The sequence below is a fragment of the Rattus norvegicus genome, chromosome 18 (genome assembly GCF_021556685.1).
Source record: "Rattus norvegicus strain SHRSP/BbbUtx chromosome 18, alternate assembly SHRSP_T2T, whole genome shotgun sequence".
In the NCBI taxonomy this organism is placed as follows: domain Eukaryota; kingdom Metazoa; phylum Chordata; class Mammalia; order Rodentia; family Muridae; genus Rattus; species Rattus norvegicus.
Genome location: NC_141551.1, coordinates 60,748,226 through 60,769,413, shown reverse-complemented (window position 1 = coordinate 60,769,413; position 21,188 = coordinate 60,748,226). Strand labels below are relative to the sequence as shown.

General features: G+C 47.6%; 1 protein-coding gene across 38 annotated transcripts in view; it reads right to left on the bottom strand.

The window, feature by feature from the left end:
- Window positions 1–255: 255 nt before the first annotated feature.
- The window catches only part of Nedd4l (NEDD4 like E3 ubiquitin protein ligase), a 332,826-nt gene continuing 311,893 nt past the window's right edge, over window positions 256–21,188 (bottom strand). For 37 of the 38 annotated variants that reach the window (XM_087592401.1, XM_087592381.1, XM_087592408.1 and 34 more), the window contains 8 exons: window positions 20,622–20,717; window positions 14,149–14,222; window positions 11,736–11,796; window positions 9,890–9,949; window positions 9,511–9,618; window positions 8,495–8,591; window positions 7,929–8,001; window positions 4,778–5,177 (listed from right to left, as the gene is read on the bottom strand). In XM_087592401.1, the coding sequence (XP_087448527.1) occupies window positions 5,075–5,177; window positions 7,929–8,001; window positions 8,495–8,591; window positions 9,511–9,618; window positions 9,890–9,949; window positions 11,736–11,796; window positions 14,149–14,222; window positions 20,622–20,717 (672 nt within the window). In that variant the 3' untranslated portion in view covers window positions 4,778–5,074. 38 annotated transcript variants of the gene reach the window in all.

Below are 21,188 nucleotides of genomic sequence, written 5' to 3'. Positions count from 1 at the left end.
GTAAAAGGACCATGAGAGCTGTATAAAGTAGGTCGTGCTCGGGTTTAATAAAAAGGACAAAACCCAGCAATGTGGATGAGGGCTCATGAGCCTTATGCGCACCCCATGTACCCAGGGCAGACTTCATCCCTAAGGTGGGGCCCATAAGGGAGATTAAGGAAATGATCGCACCTTAAATCTGCAGTCATTTAAATACCTGACGTGATTGAAATGATGCATTTCTGAAGAAGCTTCAAACCAGACAACCCACAATACTTGTGTAGGAAATGTTCCGGCTTCCATAATTCTTTATTAAATATTTGACAAGTTGCATCACCCCTTTACAACGACTTCACTTTGTCACAGTTCCCATTTGCTGTCAGGAAAACAAGCTACAGTATCTCTCCAGGTCTCTCAAGAAGACAGAAGAGGACTCGACCTTAAAACTTTACGTGTGTGTACCAGGTTCGAGCTAGGTTAAAGCTCGAGGACTGTGAAAAAGAGCGTCAGCCATTGAGCTGTCTTAGAAAAACGTCAAGGTAGTTTGGTTTTGACCATTGTATCAAATAGCACTCAGCTTTGTGTGAGAAGGTGGGTGTGGGTGGGGGGATTGTAATAAAAAGTTAAGAAACATGGAGGATTCATTTGGAATGCTTGAAACTCTTTTCACCTTCAGAGTCACTTTTGAAAAATGTCTCATTTGATTAACAGATTCTGAATTAAGAAAATGACAGCAAGTTAATAATGTCCTCCTAGGGTTCTCTCAGACGCCGAGGGTCAGAATTCTCAGGGCAGGACTTGGAGACAACTGTGGAAGGGAGTCAGCTCTCATTCCCTTTTGAATTCCAGATTACTCCTAAAGTGTAAAAATGCTATACAAATATATACAAATATATTTGGATAGCACACACACACATACACACACACATATATGTATATATGTTACATCCTGGGTAGCAAAAGGAAGAACAGTCACAGAGATAACAGGAAGAAAATTCCGACAACGTAGGATACATCAGTCTGAGTCTGAGGCTTGCACAGGGACAGACATCTGTCAACACAGGCTGTGGGCACAGGAGAGGCTTTCAATACAAACACTGAGACACAGCGGAGGGAATGCAGGGCATTAGAAGTCACACACTGACAGATGCTCTTAGGTTCCTACCATTGCCTCTTACAAATATGAAACCGGTAAAGATACATGTGCCTCAGACACGTGCTTGGAGCGTCGTCAACATCTCTAACAAAGGATGCTGAGTGGTTTCCGTAGGAAATTTTACACCAAAAGAAAGCTACCCTTTTCCTAGGAAACACTAGACAGACATGTCCTCACACTACGGCTTCTCCTCTGGCACACTGAAAACACTCTGGGGCAGAGTGCGCATACACAGATGTCTATACACTGTTCATTAAGGCTTATAGAAATTAAAAAAAAAAGTGGTCCAATGTATATTACATTTCTACCCAGTTTTAAAAATCTAAGGTACAAAGTGGAGTTTAGGGTTTTTTGTTTTTTTTGTTTTAAAACGCATCCCAGTCCTGAAATCGGCAGTTTGACATGACTTAGGATAGACCCCAATTTGAGAATGAGACAGAGGTAGCGTGTGGTCCTCTGGGAGTCACAGGGGGAGCAGGGCAGGCAGTGACCCTGCACAGCAGCGCCCCTACTGGCCAGGAAGAGAATGGTTGCAGATAGCATCTCCCTTCTGTTGTTGAGAGAGAAGCAGAGAGAGGGGGAGAGAGGGAGAAGGGGAGGGAGGGGGACGGAGAGAGAGAGAGGAGAGGAGAGGAGAGGAGAGAGGGAAGAGAGAAAGGAGAGAGAGAAGGAGGAAGAGGAAGATAAGAAGAAAAGAAGACTTTCAAATTTCAGAGGTGAGAAAGGAGACTACCAGGGAAATAGAGAACAGGTTAGAAGCTGCTGTACGTGAGAGCCTGACTCTCAGAACAAACTGGAATCTAGCAAGACCAAGAGCCACAGGCCAAGTGAGATTCAAAAGTGGTTAAAAGATTTTGTATCTCACTCCCAAGAGTCGGCTGCTGAGCCTTTTGGGGGGAAACGGTTCTTGTCATGTTGGTTTATATAATTTCCAACATGAATGTCAGGATTTCCTGTCTCTTGCTAAAGGTCCTCGGAAAGAGAAATTTTCTATTTCTTATCCACCCCCTCCCCGGGCCCCAGCAACAGGGATTGAATCTACAGCTAGGCAAACGCTTGCCACTAAGCTACATCAGTCCTGGAAACAAAAATAAAAGTACACGTGTCTGGTTCTTGTGAACTGTCAGAGGACTGGCCACAGAAAAGTAGAGATGTGTGTTTCAGACAGACCAGGACAGCACAGGAGGGCACCTAGGATAGACTAACGCCTACCACGACCTGTTCTGGAGTCAGCAGACTGTCTAATCCCAGGTCCACCAAGGAGTCAAAGGGGCAGGGACATAAGAGAGCCACAGGATGCTCAAAGTCCTTCCATGGTAAAGTCAGAGTTCTGGGACCCATTCCGCACGCAGCCTCAAGGTAAAAGATCCACCATTACTGTTTGCAGGGAGATGGATGATGTCATCTCCACAGCACAGAGGGGAACAGCACCAGCTGCAGTAGGGAGATCGGAGAATGACCTGCCATGGCCAGCGGGGTCTGGAGACGAGGCATCGGGCATTTCGGGCAACAAGTGGAACGTCACAAACCAGAGGGACAGGAAACTACTCTATCTTTACTCTCTAACAGGCCAGCTCGCCCATCTCCAGTAACAGTAACCACTGTTAAACCCTGAAATTATCTCGGGCCAATGAACCGAAGTGTCATTCACAATGGCTTGCCTTTCACGTATTCCCTGGAGGGTTATTTTAATAGGTCTTCTCTGCTCTTGACTTAGAAATGATCAGAATGAAGTCCTCTTTTCATATTTTTAATTATTATTATATTTTTTTTAGTAAAATTGTTATATCAGAGGACAACTTGTAGAAGTCAGTTCTCTCCTGTCAGGTGGGTTCCAGGGATTGAACTCAGGATGTCAGGATTGGTGACCTCAACTCACTGAGCCATCTTGCTGGCTCCTTTTACATTTCCTAATACCCGACTACTTTGCATTTAAGTGAATCGTGTTGTTCGGTATAGGGCCTACGGGAGTATAGAACCCCAGCTCTTAGAATAGATTTCGGTTTCTTCTCCAGTTAAAATACAGTTTAGCTCAGGCTTTGGCACCCTCTATAACAGAGATGGTTCTGGACCTGGAAGGTTATTAAGAAAAAATATCCCCCCCCACCCCCTCTGCCCAATATCTGTTTACTACAGAAGGAAATTATCCCAGCGGAGGCAGGAACAGTGAGTGTTAATTGCCTCTGTAATTACTTGATAGCATGTGGATCGAAGCCGATGGCCAGCTTGGTAGGATTCCACCGTCTAGGGCTTCACCCACCAAGAATGTCCATGGTTCCTTCACGGCATCCACAGCTGTGTAAACACGAGCGATTTCTTATACCAAAGATCCTTCTTATGTGGCAGGGACCACAGTCTTTTCGTCTTATTCACAACTTGGCAAGAGATCAGAAATATCCCGTGTCCCCCTTACTGCTAGGACAGGGTCTAGGACGACACAAGTTAAAGGGACAGCAGGGGTGTCGGAACTCCCACGCTGCCTCAGGCATCTTCTCAGAACACAACAGAAAGAGACTTAGAAAACTTCAGACACCCTCTCTCGCTTCCACCGCTGCCAGCCAGATGGCTTGGGCTCAGCGGTTCCCACTAGGCTTTCCAGGTCACCTTTAAAACTAGCACACCATAGACATGACCCGGGGGCGGTACACGGTATCGGAGCATGCAGAGTAGGTCATAGGTCACACAACTCAGTTAAGTGTACAGTAGGTAAAACCTTGTTGTTGAGTAGAAATTACAGAACAGTCGGAGAAGATCGGTGCAGAGGCTGGGCGTCACATCTGGGCTCATATGTATACTCGAGGCCAAGTTCACGACTGATAGATCTGCACCGGACAGATGTGTGCAGGGAGGAAGGAACAATCGCCACGCGTGATATCCGTGAGAACAAAATGAAAACAAAACCGGATGTGACCTCCGTAAAGTGCCTTCAGAAGGGACGAGGATACAGCAAAGAAGGGTTATTTGATTATTGTTTAGCAATCATCAGAGACAGAAGATCAGTGATTCTGGTTTCCTTGGTTTTGAATGGAGCAATGCCATTGGAAATGTCTCTATGAACACCAAAGAGAAAAGAGAGTTCAGAGGAGGCTGTACAGCGACAGGAAACTGTAATGGTTTCTGATGCAAGATGACAGTCCAGTCCTGTCTTTAAATGCATGATGGCACACGTCAGAACTTCTAAGGGACAGTGGGGTCATTCCTCTCAAGTTAACACAAAGATATCATGCTATGTTACAATTCTTCCAGCCTGGACCTAGTCTCTAAATTTGTACAAAAAAAAAAAAAGGTAATATCCAGTTTATTTTCAATCTGAGTATGGAAAAAATATTATGCTCAATGTTATAGTTGAAGTTCTTTCAAAGTATTTGTCTGTAGAAGGCTTTTGGAGAAAAATTAGTCTTCCAATTCTAACAAAGTGGAGGCTGGGAGTGTCAAAGTACTTCAAAAATAAAAAAAAAATGTCACCAACATTAAGCTTGATATGAAATTCAAATACAAAAAAAATATGCTCACTTTTCCAAGTACATGAGACATCTTTAATTGTAATGAAATAAAATCTGAAAATCAGTCTAAATCATTTTTAAAAAGTAAACATGAGTTGTAATACTATACCTGGAGCGTGATTAATTCCATTCACTGTCATTAGAGAGTATGCAAAATATTTATTAAGGGCTTTGCCTGCAGAGGCACAACATAAATAGAACAAGTCCTCCTGTAATCAGTGTACACATCAACCAGTTGAGTTATCGGCGGTGAGGGGGCGGCACTTGAGCGGGGCTGGGTTCCCTGGCGGAACTCGGGCAGGGCCCGGACAAGCTGGGCTCCAGAGCCAGGCCAGGCAACTGCTTCTGCCACGGGCTCTGCAAAAGTCTGCTAGGCAAATGCAAAAGTGCACGCGGACCTTGCTGGAAGGGCGGTGCCCTGACGCCGAGGCCTTCCTTAATCCACACCTTCGAAGCCTTGAGCATTCTCCACGGCCATGAGAAGCTTCTCCCGTAGATCTTCAAAGGTTTCATACGGAGGTAAATCAAGGCGGTTAAAGCTGCCAAAGGGATGGAAAGTAGAGGTGAGCGGCCGCCATTCTCCTGGCCCAAGCAGTACATAGAACCATATATATACATATGTATGTATATGTGTGTATATGTGTGTGTATGTGTGTGTGTGTGTGTGTGTGTGTGTGTGTGTGTCCCAGTTTTGGCTAATAGGCATTGGCTGTTTGAGTGAGGGAATTAAAAAGACAGTCGTGCTTTTATCATCCAAAGCCACCTTCGAGCTATGAAACTGCTGACGCCATACAATCAACAGGGAAAAGGAATGAATCTTCCAACTGTCCAGGACTCTCTGCTGACAGGGAGAGTCAAAGAGAAGACAAGCACCAACATCTATGGACAAAAATGTGGGCTGGTGAGGCAGCCCAGCAAGTCCAGCTGCTTGCAGGCTGGAGTCTTAGTTCAATGACCGGAAGCCACAAGAGGGTGGAAGGAGAGAGCTGACTGCAGTTGCCCTCTGACCACACTGGTGGCACGCACCCCCCATCCTACACAACACACACGCTCACACACACATACACACACACACACACACACACATACACACATACACACACACACACACACGCACGCCCGCACACAGACACACAGACACACACACACACACACACACACACACACACACACACAGTGTTATAACAAAAAAAAAAGAAAAATAACAACAACAAAAGACAAACAAACAAACAAACAAACAAAAAGCCCCTCGTTTTAAAAGAAAAGAAAATGCACGGAGCACGAGGCATGCACACCTCAGGAATGAAGGATGGACAGACTACTACTCACACTATCCATGCCTGAACCAACTGCTGTAGGTGTGAAGCAGGTAAGGTTATATATGTATATATCCCACCCCCAATCACGCATACATGCACATCCTTAAGCAAGAAGGTAAAGCCAGGATGGGCCCCATTCCTAGGAGGGTTGCAGACCCTGTCCTGGGCTCCAGAAAAACTGAACCACATCTGCTATCCAGTTGCCTCCCAGTGAGGTTCAGAGAGAGAGGGCGGGGGGAGGGGAGGGGAGGGGGGAAGAGAAGGGAGGGGAGGGGAGGGAGGAGAGGGGAGGGCTGCATTCTTTAAAAGCTCCATAGCAACAGGGCTTCAGCTGGGGCAGGGAGGATCTAGCTCACCCTTCAAGGGTGAGGTCTTTGAATACAGGGATAGCCTCAGCAAGAAATCAAGGCTGCTTGTTTGCGGGCAAGTTCAAATTCTGCCTTTTCGACCTGTGATTTTGGGCATGTCATCTCAGTTCTCTGACTCTGTCCGCTCAAGTGCAAAAAGAGGAGAGACTGTTCCCAGGGGTACGGGAGGGCTGGATCAGAATATATTCAGAAGGGGCTGGGAGCCGAGTGCCCAAAAGATGCCAAGTAAGGCGACTCAGCCCTGTTGAGTAGCTCTCTCTTACCCAGCTCAAGAGCATTTAAAAAGGGTGGTCAGTTAGCCCTGGAAGGAAGCTGTCTGAAATTCTGCAGACTTCCTTCCCTAGAATAAAGGCTGAGAACTGTAGACAGCACCCGCTCTGAATGGCCAATTTCTGCAATAGCGTGCCTGTCGGTAAGGACCACACAGGCGGTGGCTTGGCCATTCCGCACAGTGACAGATGGTCCTTCTGGAGAGGTAAGGGCACCCACAGCAGTCTGCTCCCCCACTGACCGTTTTGGAAGGATTGTGCAGGCATCGCGGGGGAGAAAGGGTGCCCATGCCAGCTCAGCATGGGCTTTTAAACCTCGTGCTGAGAAAGGCAGGCCGCATCAAGAAGGAAGCAAAAGCCTATGCAGAGACACGGGCCAGAAGGAGCTTGCTGAATGCTGCTATAAAATCTACTAGGCTGTGTCTGTCCCTGTCCTGGGTGTCGTGTGACCCTCCTCAAGCCGGTTCCTGGGGCTTCCTCCTCCCTCTCCAGTCAGAGAGAGCTGATGGTGCCACAGCCCCCAGGTCACTCAGACCATTTGAATTGATGCCGCTATGGGGAATTTTGTTCTTAGTTTTATTAAAAAAAAAAACAAAACAAAAAACCATTTGTTTACTGTACGCATGTGTGCACACCACAGCACACATCTGGTGGGAAGACAGTTGGCAGGAGTTGGTTCTCTCTTTCCACCATGTGGGTCCCACGGAGCTAACTGAGGTTGTAAAGCTCGATGGTGAGAGCCTTCACCTGGAGAACCATCACTGTCTCTTATCCTTATTTTGAAACAACCAGTTAAAAATGGGAGTAAAAAAACCCCAAATGTATGAGAGGTAGGGGACTGTTGTACTCAGAGACGGTGAGCAAGGAAGTCTCCGCTCTAAAATAGATGGGAAGACGGTTTAGGGGGAGTCCTGGGAGCACAGAGACTTAAACCCTTCAACCTGCAAGGACACTGGGCCCATCCAAGTCACGGCTTACACTTGGCTATCCTTCCTGGTAAGAGGTCACCTTACACAGTTGTTCTTCTGCACTGGAAGCTATTGGTGGGCAGAACTCAGTGTTCTATGCTCCCACGACAGCTTCACCCAGCTGGCACCTGAGATCAGCCAGCCTTAGATTCATTTTTATGTGTATGCATGCTCTGCTTACATGTATGTGTGCCACATGTGTACCTGGTGCCCTGTGGAAGTCAAATCTCCTGGACCTGGAGTTACACATGGCTGTGAGACATCATGTAGGGGCTGTGAGTCAAACCCTAGTCCTCTGCAAAGAGCATCGAATGCTCTGCACCATCGAGCCATCTCTCCAGCCCTCACAAGGATTTTGTTACTTACCATGTATGAGCTCTGGGCAGTTTTTCAGGACTACCCCATTGCTCTATTGTAAACAGCTGAGGACCATTGGAACCTGGGCAAAAAAAGGAAGAAGGTGCATCAACAGGCTTGAAGCAGTGGGACAAAGTTGTGGTGGGACTTAGGGAAAAGGGGAAGGGTTCTCAAGAGTGCGGTCTGCCCGGGTGAGTCCTGTGGGAAATCCCTGGTCTCTACCTCAGGGGAAAGTAACACAATGTGAGCTTTGACTCACAGAACGGAAAGAGCCCTGCAGGCTGGAGGTGGGCGCTTTCAACCGTAAGGGTGATTCTGAAAACATCTGCTTTTATAAGCGGAACCAAAAAACCTGAACTATGGGGGAAGGGGAGGGAAGACGAGAGGAGGTCTCTGTACAAAAAAGCGAACACGGCCTCAGTCCTTGCTGGCTGAAGCCCTCTGTTCCACAACTCCATGGGTCCCTGTGGAGCTAACACAGGTACATCTGGTCTGGAATGGGACCAAGATGGCTGGATGTTGCTTGCCTGGGTCCTCACAGGAGGACAGGAGATTCTGGGGCACGCCATACTCACCATAAAGTTCGGCAAATCCATTCATGGGTACTCTGGAGGTGCCTGTGACAAACTGTAGTAACCGGATCCGCTTCTCAGCATCCATCAGCAGCACGGCCTGTTAGAGGCAGAAGGTCACTGTCACCTCACACACCTCACCACACATTGTAACAGCGCCACAGAATCGCCTTTACCATGACTCTGCCTCCCCGCTTTTAACAGTTGCTATAAACCCCAGCCTCTCTAATCTTAGAATTGCTGGGTCCCTTTTTCCTTTTGCCAGCAGACCATAATAAATAATATAAAAAGAAAACCCTTCGATGGGCTCAAGCTCAGGTTTCTGGGTTTGAGATCTGGGGTCTCCCTGAAGCCAGTTCTAACCAGGCAGTGTTCCAGACTTATCTAAACAAGGGGAAGCCAGGTGGTGACACAGAGCCACAGAAAATTCCCTAACGCCATTTTACAAATAGAAGGAAACCAGAGTCAAAAATGGGCCTGTGAACTAATGACATATACCTTTATTCCCAACACTTGGGAGGCAGAGGCAGGTGACTCTCTATTTTGAGGCTAGCCTAGGCTATATAGTGAGACCCTGTCTATAAAAAAGAAAAGGGCATATGTTACCATGCAGGGCTGATTTCCTTTTTGTGCATGTAAATAAACTATTAATTAAAATAAATTTTTTTGTGGGAGAGGAATTAGCTGTTTTTTGGTTTTTTTTTTTTTAAATGTTTGGTTTACTGTCTTGGTTAAAGCTTTCCTGAGCCCAACAGAATAGGAACATTGGCCCTGAGATGGTCAAATTTAATTTGCATCTTTGGTTGTAAGATATAAAAATCAAGATGGCTATTGGAGAAAAAAAAATGAGAAAATGATTTCTTCACAGGGATGAGCCAGCTCAAAAGCATCCCCATGCAGGAGGACGATCCTGCTCTGAGCTCTCCAGCGGGCACCTGACACAGCGCTTAGGACTTCTGCCCTGACTGGGAGGAAGAGCCTGAAGCCAAGAGAGGCTGGGCCTAGAGAGCTGGCGTTACCTTCCAGAACCACTGGATGACAGGGTGGTTGGGGCAGTAGCCGTTCTTGTAAATGGAGTGCTGTCTCCAATCATTCACGTCCACATCACCAAGGCCGCACATCAGCAACTGGGAAGGAAATTGATCAGATGTAAACCGGGTGGGACACGCAGGTTGAGAGCTCTCCCTTCACGCCGCCCTGTCACAGGCAACACATCTCCTTGGTGTTTCTATTGCTAGGCCCTCCCCACCCCCCAGATCAGAGACAGGCCCGACAACAGAGCACACACTAGACTCCATCTCTGTGCATTCAATAGGCCATGTGTCAGAGAATACAAAAGTGTCGCTTACGAAGTAAGGAGACGCTGTACTTTATGTAAAACGTATTGATAACACAAACCTCCAGCTCATTTTCATCAAAAATTTTAATCAAGTCGATTGGAAGAAGTTCTGTAAATCCCTGAAAGGAAAAGACAAAAATATTAAATACCTCTTTCTTCAAAAAAAAAGAACAATTTCTGGGATAAAATAAGGTTGCAGTTAGCCAGCTAAATCTCGCTCTTTCCGGCTGGCTCATGCCGCAATGCATATCAGGTGGCCACAATTCCAGTAACAGCAAGTCATGCATAGGCCTTGAAAATGTGTACAGTCTAGAAGCTGCCAGGCCTTGAGCACTTTCTGAAACCCTGTGATACCAGGGATGCTGTGGGCAGGCGGATTGCAAAAGCCATTTATGACACATTTTTGTGAGTCAGTGTGTCCGTGCATAAACCACAGATGTGTGAGAGGCACATGTAAAAATAGCATGCTGGAGGCATGGGCGGAGGAGAAAAGGGGACTGTGCGAGCTGGTGGAGAGCTGACAGGAAAGCAGCAAGTCAGGCTCTGGCCCCTGGGCTGTCATTACTTAGGGGTGACCCAGGAAGACTCTCAACGCTGTGGTTCCCAAAAGCTGGGCGGGGCTGGGAATCTGCTACCTTGGACTTCTTCCTTTAATTCAGTCAGCGCAAAAGGTGCCAAAGCCACGTTCACCCCCACAGCTTACATCCTTAGGCCCTGATGTCTGTGCACGGCCTGCTCAGGGGAGGGCTGTCTGCACGAGGTACAGGCCACTGAGTTTAAGAGAGCTGTTTGATAAGAGGTTCCTGGAAATGACTGTCAGGGTGTCTGGGTTTTTCCTGTATGTATGTATGTATGTATGTATGTATGTATGTATGTATGTATGTATATATGTATGTACACATATGTGTAGAGGCAGAGGACCACCTGCAAGAGTTGGTTCTCTCCCTCTACCAGTGGTGCTGAGGGCTTGCTTGACCTCAGAGGGTCAAGCTTTGCACCTCTACTTGGTGAGCCACGTCACCAGCCCCCTCTGGCTGCTTTTAAACAACTAATATCATTACTAAAAAGGGATTTCACTTTTACCGACATGAAACACCTTTTATGGTAAAGGCCCCCAGCACCTGAGGGCCCGGGGCAGTGTCTCCTGTGGTAGACTATGCACGGGACAGGTGAAGGCTTCATTCTATCACAGGGAGAAAGCCGGTGTCTGGATAGAACATAAAAGTCCAGAGAATGAAAAGGGGAGAATCTGAGGGAAGTTTAGAGTCACAGAGGGGAGGGCTCTATAGGGAAGGTCAGCATGCCTGGGTTGGGTAGTCTGAGTGAGAGAGAGCAGAATTTTTGAGGCACAGTAGCAGGCACCACAAGTGCTTCTCGTACCTCTGGATACTCCTAGAACTTCGGGGTAATGGTTCTAGGGCATGTGTGGAAGGGCCTGGTGGTGAGAAGGCTCAGCCTGCAAATGTGCTGGTCATCAAGGCTGAGCTCCTAAGTTCCATCCCTGGGGCCCACAGAGTGGACCGAGACAACCAATTCTGTAGAGTTATCCTATGGCCCTCACGTGCATTTGCACGTTTGTGTGTGCAGGCACATAAATAAATAAATAAATTTAAAGCAAACAAATACGGGTGGAAGCCAGTCAGTATAACCCTAGCTCCCAGGAAGCTGAGCCAGGATTATCATCAGGGCCAGGGCAGTGGGTGCCACATGAACTTTGCCACAAGCAGGCAAGCAGGCAGGCAACAGTGCTGGTAAAACAAATTAAAAATGGAGAAAAGCAAAGCAAGAGAACACTTTCGAAAGAAGGTAGCGTGTCATGGAACACTCCCACCTTGGGAGGCGGCCATCAGGGTGAGCAGCTCGTGCTGGCTCTGTCCCCACCCTGACCCCATTAGCAGTGCTTACCTCCAAGAAGGCATTCATTTGCTTCTGGACCCTGTTCACAAATCTCCACTGGATGACCAAGCTGCGAGAGAAAAAGGCGCAGACTCAGTCACCGCTGTCACCCACAGTTCTTCATACCCAGGCAGGCCTGCTGCTCCTTAGGTGGATGAACAGAGAACCCTGAGGACAGCAGGGTGAGGTGGGGAGCAGCTTGCTTTGGCACACCCCCTGTGGAGATCTGCGTTCCTTTAAGGACCACAGCAACATCACGAGAAACCCACACTCTGAGGTTGCCAAGAGCACAGCCAGTCTCCACGCCTACTCAGACCTCAGGAGATGAAAGCGCTCCACAGATGTGAAGACAGGAGGGAGGGTGGGCTGGAGACACATTGGTTAAGAGCACTGGCTGCTCTTCCGGGGGGGGTGGGGAGGACCTGGATTTGATTTCCAGCACCCACATGGTAGCTCTGTAACTCTAGTCTCATGGGATCTGATGTTCTTCTTGTCTCCAAGGACCCCAGCCACACACTGTGGTGCATGGACAAGTATTCAGGCACCCATACACATAAAAAAATGTAAAGGTCTCTCTTAATAAAAAAAAGTCACTCGTATCTACCCACTTTTCATGCACGTGAATGGCATGAACATGTTGTTAAGAGTATATTATCATGCCATATATTATACACACTAATAGTTAAGATAAAACATTTGAGAGAGGGTCTGCCTCCCCAGTACTGAGGTTAAACGTGTGTGCCACCATGTCTGGCCCACAGCAGTACTTGTAACACTACAGTTTAGAGATGAATGGTAGGACCTGGAAGCCCCTGAAACTGTCCCTGAGACTGGACTGTGAGGAATGCACGTTCTGTCCTCATTTTCAAGGGGAGACAGGATGACAGCCGGAAAGGAGCAGCCTGCAGCTCAGTGCTCAGCCGCGTCTGTACCACAGGGCTAGGCTCCAGTCCACGGCCCGGCTTCCTTCTTCCAGTACCGGGACACTGTAGGGCCCGGAAGCAGTGGGAGATTTAAATCCTACCTTGCTGAGACCCTGCCTGGCCCACATGACATAGGTCAGCATCCTTAGGCCTTAGCCATTCTGGGTGGAACCAGCTGGAGTACAGAAACCACGACCCCTGAGCCAAACATAGCTGTGTTTCCTTCACTTTGGCTCATGTGTAGACCAGAGCACATCTTGGAAGAGCCCAAAACTGTGCTTGAGTCATGCTGTTGCATCAAGGAGGAAGACATAATAGACTCAATCAGAGCTCTCTCTGCCTGCTATAAATGCCTAGGTTTTCTCAGGAACCAAATTTCAGGAAGGATGCAACGATTTGTCTCACAACATGAGGCTGAGATTAGGTTGAGAGACAGCAACTATCAGAACAACTTACCATGTTTGCAATATTTTCCTTAGCTTCCAGTATAGAAACAAATCAGGGGATAGAATACACACACACACACACACACACACACACACACACACACACACACACGCTCACAAGACACACACACAGAGACAGACAGACAGACAGACACACACACACGCTCACAAGACACACACACAGAGACAGACAGACAGACAGACAGACAAACAGACACACACACACACACACACACACACAGAGCAATCGCTAACTCTACCTCATTAGTATCTGGCATTTCCACGGCTGGAATTCTGAATTTCAGACAAGTTATCCGTCCTTGAAGAGGATCTGACATGTTACTATAATGTACCCTTTCTTCTTGCTGCTGTGGTTCACAGAAGCCATGAGAGAAGGTGAATTTCTTTCCCTCATTCAATGGCCTAGTAGGCCAAGCAAAAGAGACATTTCTTTTGTTTAAACTGAGAAGCCAGGTGTGGTGGTGCACACCATTAATCACAGCAGGCAGATCTCTGTGGATTTGAGGCCAGCCTGATATACAAAGTCAGTTCCAGGATAGTCAGAGCTACAGAATAGAGAGATTCTGTCTCCAAAACAAACAAACAAACAAACAAACAAACAAACAATGACAGTAAGTTCACATCCTCAGTATGCACAAGCAGCACTGGGAAGGGACTACCGAGACGGCTCAGCTGTTTAAGTGCTTGCTGTGTGAATGTAAGGACCTGACTTCTGGTCCTCAACACCTGTGTCAAAAACAAAAAAGCCAGGTGTGGGGGTGCGCTCCTTCCACATAGAGGCGGAGAGAGCACGTTCACAGAGCACATGGGCCGCCAGGCTGCCCGGCTGAATTGATGAGCTCTGGGTTCAGCGAGAGGCTGTTTCCGAAAATAGAAATAGGATGAACAGTAACTGAGGAAGACAGAACACCAAGCTCTGTCCCCTCCTCATGCACACACACCTGCAAACACAGAGGCACATATACAGCACACACGTACACATGCATACACGCACGCACGAATGGAAAATGTGATAAATACGTGCATACGTACTCAATATATTCTCGCTTGTTCTCATTGGTTACCATGATTTCTGACCCATTGGGCTTCAGGTCCACTTGGTAAGTCTGTGATTAGAGGAAAACACAATAGTCAACAACACGCAGCTCTTTGAATTATTATCAATTAATGTCTTACTGTAAAAGAGAAGTGTAGTTCATTCAAAAGTATTTCCCAGCAATGGGCTCTGTGTACAGGAAGGTATCTAATGAAGCCTTTTAACTGTTCCAAGACCCAATGCACTTAAAGATGTTACCATTAGAGGCAAAACATTTTATGGTTATTTTGAGTTTTCATTATTCTTCATCATTAGCAACATTGAAGAAGAGGAACAATTTCATGTAGTATTCATTTATTAAAAAAAAAATAAAGCACTTATGAGCTGGGCTGTTGTGTCTCACGCTTGTAATCCCAGCACTTGGGAGGCAGAGGCAGGAGGATTTCTGAGTTTGAGGATGGCTTGGTCTACAGAGGGAGCTCCAGGACAGCCAGGAGTACACAGAGGAAACCCTATCTTGACAAAACAAACAAACAAAGAAACCAAACCAAACAAAAAAAAATCCATAAAAACCAACCGCTAATCAACCAAAACAAACAAACAAACAAACAATACCCCCAAAACAATAAATCAACCAAAACAACCAAACAACCCTGAAAACATAATTATATTCAAGGTGAAAAAAATAAACAAAAGAGAATATTCACCAAGCCCACAGAGATCCAAATTCCAATCAACCACCAAACCCAGAGGTGCAAATTCTAATATTGTGTTACAAGAAATTAAGTTATATAAGGAAGTGTGCAAGGAATTTCTTTCAAGAGGCAAGAATACAGAAACTTAAAAAACAAAACTCAACTAATAAAACATCGCTGTCTTCGTCGTCATCATCATCATCGTCAACAACAACAACAACAGAAACCAAGTAGAAAGGAAGGACAGGAAGACACACACTTGCTTAAGACAGAGATCATTTGTTAGTTTTATAAGAGGTCAGAGGTCAATTCTCCTCCTACTATGTGGGTCTCTAGATCTAGATCCATTTTCTCCTTTTGGTAACAGTTTCTCAGAACTACCATATAGAGCACACATGCACACACAGATGCATGTGTGTGTGTATACATATACACATATATACATATATATATGTATATATATATATACATATATATATATGTATATATATACACACATATATTTTCCCCCCTCAGGGCTGCACAGTTGATGCTATCTACCAGGACTGTCAGTTTATACAGTAAATATCAAAACACGATGTGGCCACCGAGAGGGCAACATTAAATGCACGGAACGTCTGTAAGATGACATTCGTTGTAGCCGTGAAAACAGCATAGGATATTTCCTGACGTAGGAAGGATTTATAGTGCATCTAATTCTACTTCCACCAACAAACGCAGCAAACCTACGGCCTGCGCAGACTAATTCAGGAAGATGTGAGTAAAAACGTTCATCGTGACTTTTCCTCATGTGAGAGTCAAATATATTTTTGTATGTTTTTAGTATAGTGGCTTTATTATATTTTAATATGGGTCAATTAAATTGGTAGAATTGTTTTTGGAAGAAAAAGACTAGACATTAAATAATGAGGCCGTGGCAATAAGGTGGCACGGGTGGTTCTGCCAACTGGGTCCTCGGTCAGGTGGCAGCGAGCACACAGAGCAAGCATGGGAAGGTGTTTTACTGTCCCCTTCTCGAGCCTCTGGATCCCAGCAGCAGTTTCTTAGTTAATAGGGCATTGCCACCTCTTTCCTGTTTCACTTGTGCAACTAGTCGCCTGGGATGGCATTTCAAGCACCTCCAGGGTCCCGTTATAAAATGGGGTCTGTGACGTTGGTGCCACTGTTAACTCTTTGAATTGAACTACTTCTTTGTCCTTGGGTTTTGGAAGACTCTACTGTGCATGCCACTAATACGGTGTCCAGTATGCAGTAGGCACCCAATAACTGCTTGTGCCCAAACCCCTTGCACTTAAAAAAATTCTTTCCCTCTTTGTTCTTCACATGTTGCAAGTTTCTGTGTGCTGTTCAGTTCTTGTCAACCTGGCACAGACTGTGGTCATCTGAGAAGAGCGGACCTCAGTTGAGAAAATGTCCCCATCAGACTGGCTTGTGGACAAGCCTGTGAGGTATTTTCCTGAATAGTGATTGATATGGAAGGGCCCAGCCTACCGTGGGCGGTACCATTCCTAGGCAGGTAGTTCTGGGTTGTATAAAAGAGCAAGCTTGAGTAAGCCATGCACGGTGAGCCAGTAAGCAGTACCCCTCTTCGGCTCCTGCTGCTTCAGTTCCTGCCTCCAGGTTCCCATTGGAGTTCCTACCAGGACTTCCCTCTGTGATGGAGTATGGTTCAAAAGTTATAAGCTGAAACAGACCCTTTCCTCTCCAAGTTGCTTTTAGTCCTGGTGTTTTGCCATAGGTACAGGAATCTATCTAAGACACTGTGTTTGAATATAAACATCTTTCTCATGAAGATCACAGAAACCATGAGCCCTGTGGCCCTCCTGGAAGTTGAATATAACACCAGCCACCCGGAAGCTCTGGACATCTCCCATACATCCAACATGTCTTATGCTGCGTGGACGTCTGTGGAACTAGCTGGAAACAGCATGGGCGGACCCTTAGGCAGAGCAGGGCTCCTCTGTTTTTAAGACTCTGCTCCGGGACTGTGGGATACAGCCTCAGGAGGCAGTCTCTGGCCGGGCCTACCTTGTCTATACCGCACGTCCCTCAGTGGCAGCAAAGCTTTGGAATGGGCAATGCAGCAAGTCCGACGTCACCCGCAGCCTTGTAACTTCCTTCAGGCTTCCTCAGACGCCACCCGCCTGCTCCTTACTGGCCTCGAGGTGTCATCGGCTCTCGTTCTGAGCTGCTTCACCTCTTTCTAGCTCCTTACACCAACATTTGCCTCTCCACACACTCTCTTCCCTCAGACTAATAGTGTCCCCCAACCTTTCGTTATCTTTCTCTAAGGAGTCTTTTTCCAATATCAGAGACCCATGACTCACCCAGTTTAAACAACTCCCATAGGACTCCTGTGCCATCGGCTGCAGTGTTTGGGTCATATCTGAGGTCCTATCCCCTTCTGTGGGTCACCATGGCTAATTACCCATTGAGAAGGGATTCTGTCCCCTGACATTCTGGCCTTGAAGATTTGTTGGTGAGCTGTTATCTGTCTTCTTACTACATGGCTTCTAGAAGTCCCACGACCCAGCCTCTTCAAAGAAGACCTGTGGTTCTTCTCTACCAGGCCTTCTCCTGGGGACACACCCACACAGGGTGTATTCTAAAGCAGTGCTTCTAACCTATGGGTCTTGACCCCAGTAGGATTGCATATCAGATATTCCACATGTCAGATATTTATACTATAATTCCTAATAGTAGCAAAATTACAGTTATGAATTGGCAATAAAGTAATTTTATGATTGTGGGTCACCACAACAGGAGGGACTGTTATTAAAGGGTCACAGCACTAGAGAATCACTGCTCTAAAGCACTGGCCTCTCCGTGTTCAACCCTCCCTCACGTACTGAACCTTCTCCAGGGCAAGGGCTCACTGCAGCCCCAGGTTCTCACAGCCAAGCGGGAAACAACTCCCCCAACAACGGAAAGCAATAGCTACAGTTGCATCTGACAAGACAATCAAACTCTAACTGGGCAGTGAGATACAGTAACTCCACGCCCAGGAGGCATGTCCCTACTACCCAGGGACTGGTTCCACCCCAGGGAGGTGGCTGATTTTTAGGGTTTGGGGCCCATGTGCTGATCTTGAGTCAGAATGAGCTGCTGAGCTCAGTTTACTCTGCAGAGGGGCAGGAGAGGTGAATCAGGTCTCACCCTGCTAAGGCCTACAGTTAATGAGTTGACAACTCCATCTGCATGTGTACTGAGAGCAGGCAGTCTGTGTGCTCAGGAGGCATGCAGTAGGTGTACATATCATGTGTAGTGCATGTGCAACAAGGCAAGGCTTCAAGCCGATTATGGTATACAGACAGCTCGTGACAAGGAGGAGGGTAGGAAAAGCGGTAAACAGAGAGAATGCATGGGTCTGGAGAGGGAACACAGTCCTGCTAATACCATGGCACCAAGACACACATATGGGCATGCTAAGAGGGCCCTTACACATGAAGCTGAGGGAGGGTGTGTGTGTCAGAGGACAAGGTGAGGACTGGGTAGTGTGAGACTGCAAGGGGTCATGACCTTTACCAGTTGTGAGGACACTGAAGGTGACAGGAAGGGCGCACACATTTCGGGAACATCACGGATGGGATATGCTTGGGGGGCAGTGGAGAGAGGTTTGGGATGAGGAATGAGACAGGAAAGAGCGGCAGAAAGCTGTAAGGAATACCAAGGCTAAGAAGCAAGGCTGGTGAAGACCAGAGAGGAGACCAGAGAGGAGAAACAACAGAGGTGAGAGTCGCTGGGACGGACAGACACACCAGAAACTGGGTACCTCAAATTCACACCTCCTCCTCGCCACTGAGGAGAGAGAACTGTGGAAGACAGAGAGGAGGCAAAGGCTGCATTGCTAGGAGCCTGGGTTCTTCAGGAGGAGTCTAAGGAGGCGGCTTGAGCACGGTACATCTGGGAGAAGACGTGGGTCACAGATGTGGGACAGTGGTGGGGCTGCAAATGGGACAAGGTCATATAGCGGGGGTGGGTGGGGGTAGGAAGGAGCAGGCAGAGGGTCAGTGGTAGGACAGCCCTCTAGGCAGAGCCACAGGAGAAAGTGTGGATTCCCTGGGGAGTCTGAAAGTTAAGGGCAAATCTTAAAAGAAGAAAGAGGGGAAGCAGGGTGTCTCCAGGCCCTTCCCAAGGGGAGCCCTGAGAATGAGAGGAGACAGGCAGGACTGGGAGGAGCCAGGAAAGCCCTGGTGCTCAGAAGTGGAGGGCCAAGACAAGCCTCCCTGCCCCGTGACAAGGTCCTCAGTCACAGGAACAGTAGGGACTCTTAGGCATGACACATCAACACAGGGTGTGACAAGAGCTGGGAGTGATAGTGAGGTCACAAGGTTCCTCCTCTCTGGGGCCTGACATTGTTCTATGAACCACTCCCAACACTGGGAAGGACCTGGATTCCTCCAGGTCTCCCCACTGCCAGCTTAGGGCACATCGAGTGCAGGTGAAAAGGTAGCTCCGATATTTACATGTTCACATTCTCAATCTCCACCCGTCACACCCCAAAATCACTCATTGATGCCACTTCACACCATCAGCAGTTTTCCCCTCTGGGATCCTCTAAGAGTTCTCTAACCTGGGAGGCCAGGATGTAGAGGGTTGGCCTGATGCTGCCAGTATTCTAATGCGAACCTTGGGCCTCCGAGCCTGGTTGCCCCAGAGATGTAGGTACTAAGTGACCCTGCCCTCAAGTTACTTCTGATTGGTAAATAAAGATGCCAACAGCCAATAGCTGGGCAGAAGAGACATAGGTGGGGTTTAGGTTTCATGGGCTTGGGGTTGGAGGAGGACCACAAGGAGAAGAAGGTGGTGCAGGAGGAAGGAAGGAGAAGCCACCATGGGTTAGGTGAGCCATAAAAGCACGGCCCTGAGGGCTTCCCAACTGGAGTTAAGAGCAGCCCAGATGAGACATAGTAAGTAGGAACTCGGGGTTCTAGATAGCATAGAGGGTGGATACCTGCCCAGCTCTGGTGCTGTTTAAGGCTTATTGTAAATATAAAGGTTGTGTGTGTCTTTCATCCAGGAGCTACAGGGTCAAAGGCAGGGTAGAAACCCTGGGTCAGGATTAAACAACTTCTACAACACCTGGGAGCTGAATTCCTGACTTTACCTCTCAGTCTGAGCCACAGACGACTGTCTCACAGTGGCGCACACACCCCATACTCCCTCAAGCAATGCAGACCAAGTCTGTTTCCACACAGAAGTCCTACTTCGAGCTCTCCTCAGTTCAGCCCAAGGCCATGCAGAGATTGGAATCATCTCTGGGTTTTTGTGTAGACACATATCACCTTGAAGAAATTCTGTCACTAGGAGATGACTAACCCCAAGTGTCCGAATTTAAGAAGAACAAAGCCCACTTCGGGGGTCACTGATGAACCCACACTGACTGGTGATACGGGGGAAGCAGAGGAAAAGGTCTCAGTGTCCTGGTTCGTCACCGGCACCTGACCCTATGTGGACCCCACTAAAGTGAACGAACAATCACACTGCTCTCTGAGGAACCTCCATTCTGGACGCAAAGTTAAAAACGTCTGGCTGATTTTTAGATTTTGGGGTGCTGGTCGAGACCCCAGCAGCGTTTAGAATTTACTAGCTCTGCGTGGAGACAGGAAACCCTGCGGTAGGGAACCGGGTGCCCTGGCATGCCAGCCAGAAGCTGCTCACAATGGTGCTAACAGTTAGCTGAGGGCCTGTGTGGCTGTTTCTAACCGTCTGGCCATGCTGTGCTATAGCCCACAGCAAAGGAAACATGAGCCACAGGAGCCGGACCCACGTACCTGCCCAAAGTTCTCTTCATCTATGCAGAACATGAGGTCAAGTTCCGTGGGGTCGTTTTCCAAGATCCACTTCAAAGAGTTGTAGTACTCGCTGTCCTATAGGGACGACACAGAGGGGAAACGTGAGCATTCGTTTTCAAGGCACAAACCTGTCTGGATCTTTTATTAATGAACTCGTTCTAATGTAATTCCGTGCACAATGCCCAAGGGTGATGCTACTCCCCAGATCAGGGAGCCCGCTCTATAAAAACTACTTCCCGCTCATTTACTTAATCCTTTGTGTCTGTCTGTGTACATGTGTGTGCACGTGTGTTCAGGTCAGAGACTCAGGAGCTGGTGTTATGGACAGCTGGTTGTTGGCCAGGCTAGGAACCTAATTCTGGTCCTCTGCAAGAGCAGCATGCACTCTTACCCACCGAGCCATCTCTCTGGCCCCATCTCCCCACTAATGTAAAACACGAGACCCATGGACAGTGACAGCGTTTGTGACTTCCCCCGTTCTTTTCCGCTGAGGCTACCTGCTTGGGAGGGGAGTTAGAGCAGCCACACTGTTTGGTGGCCTTGTTT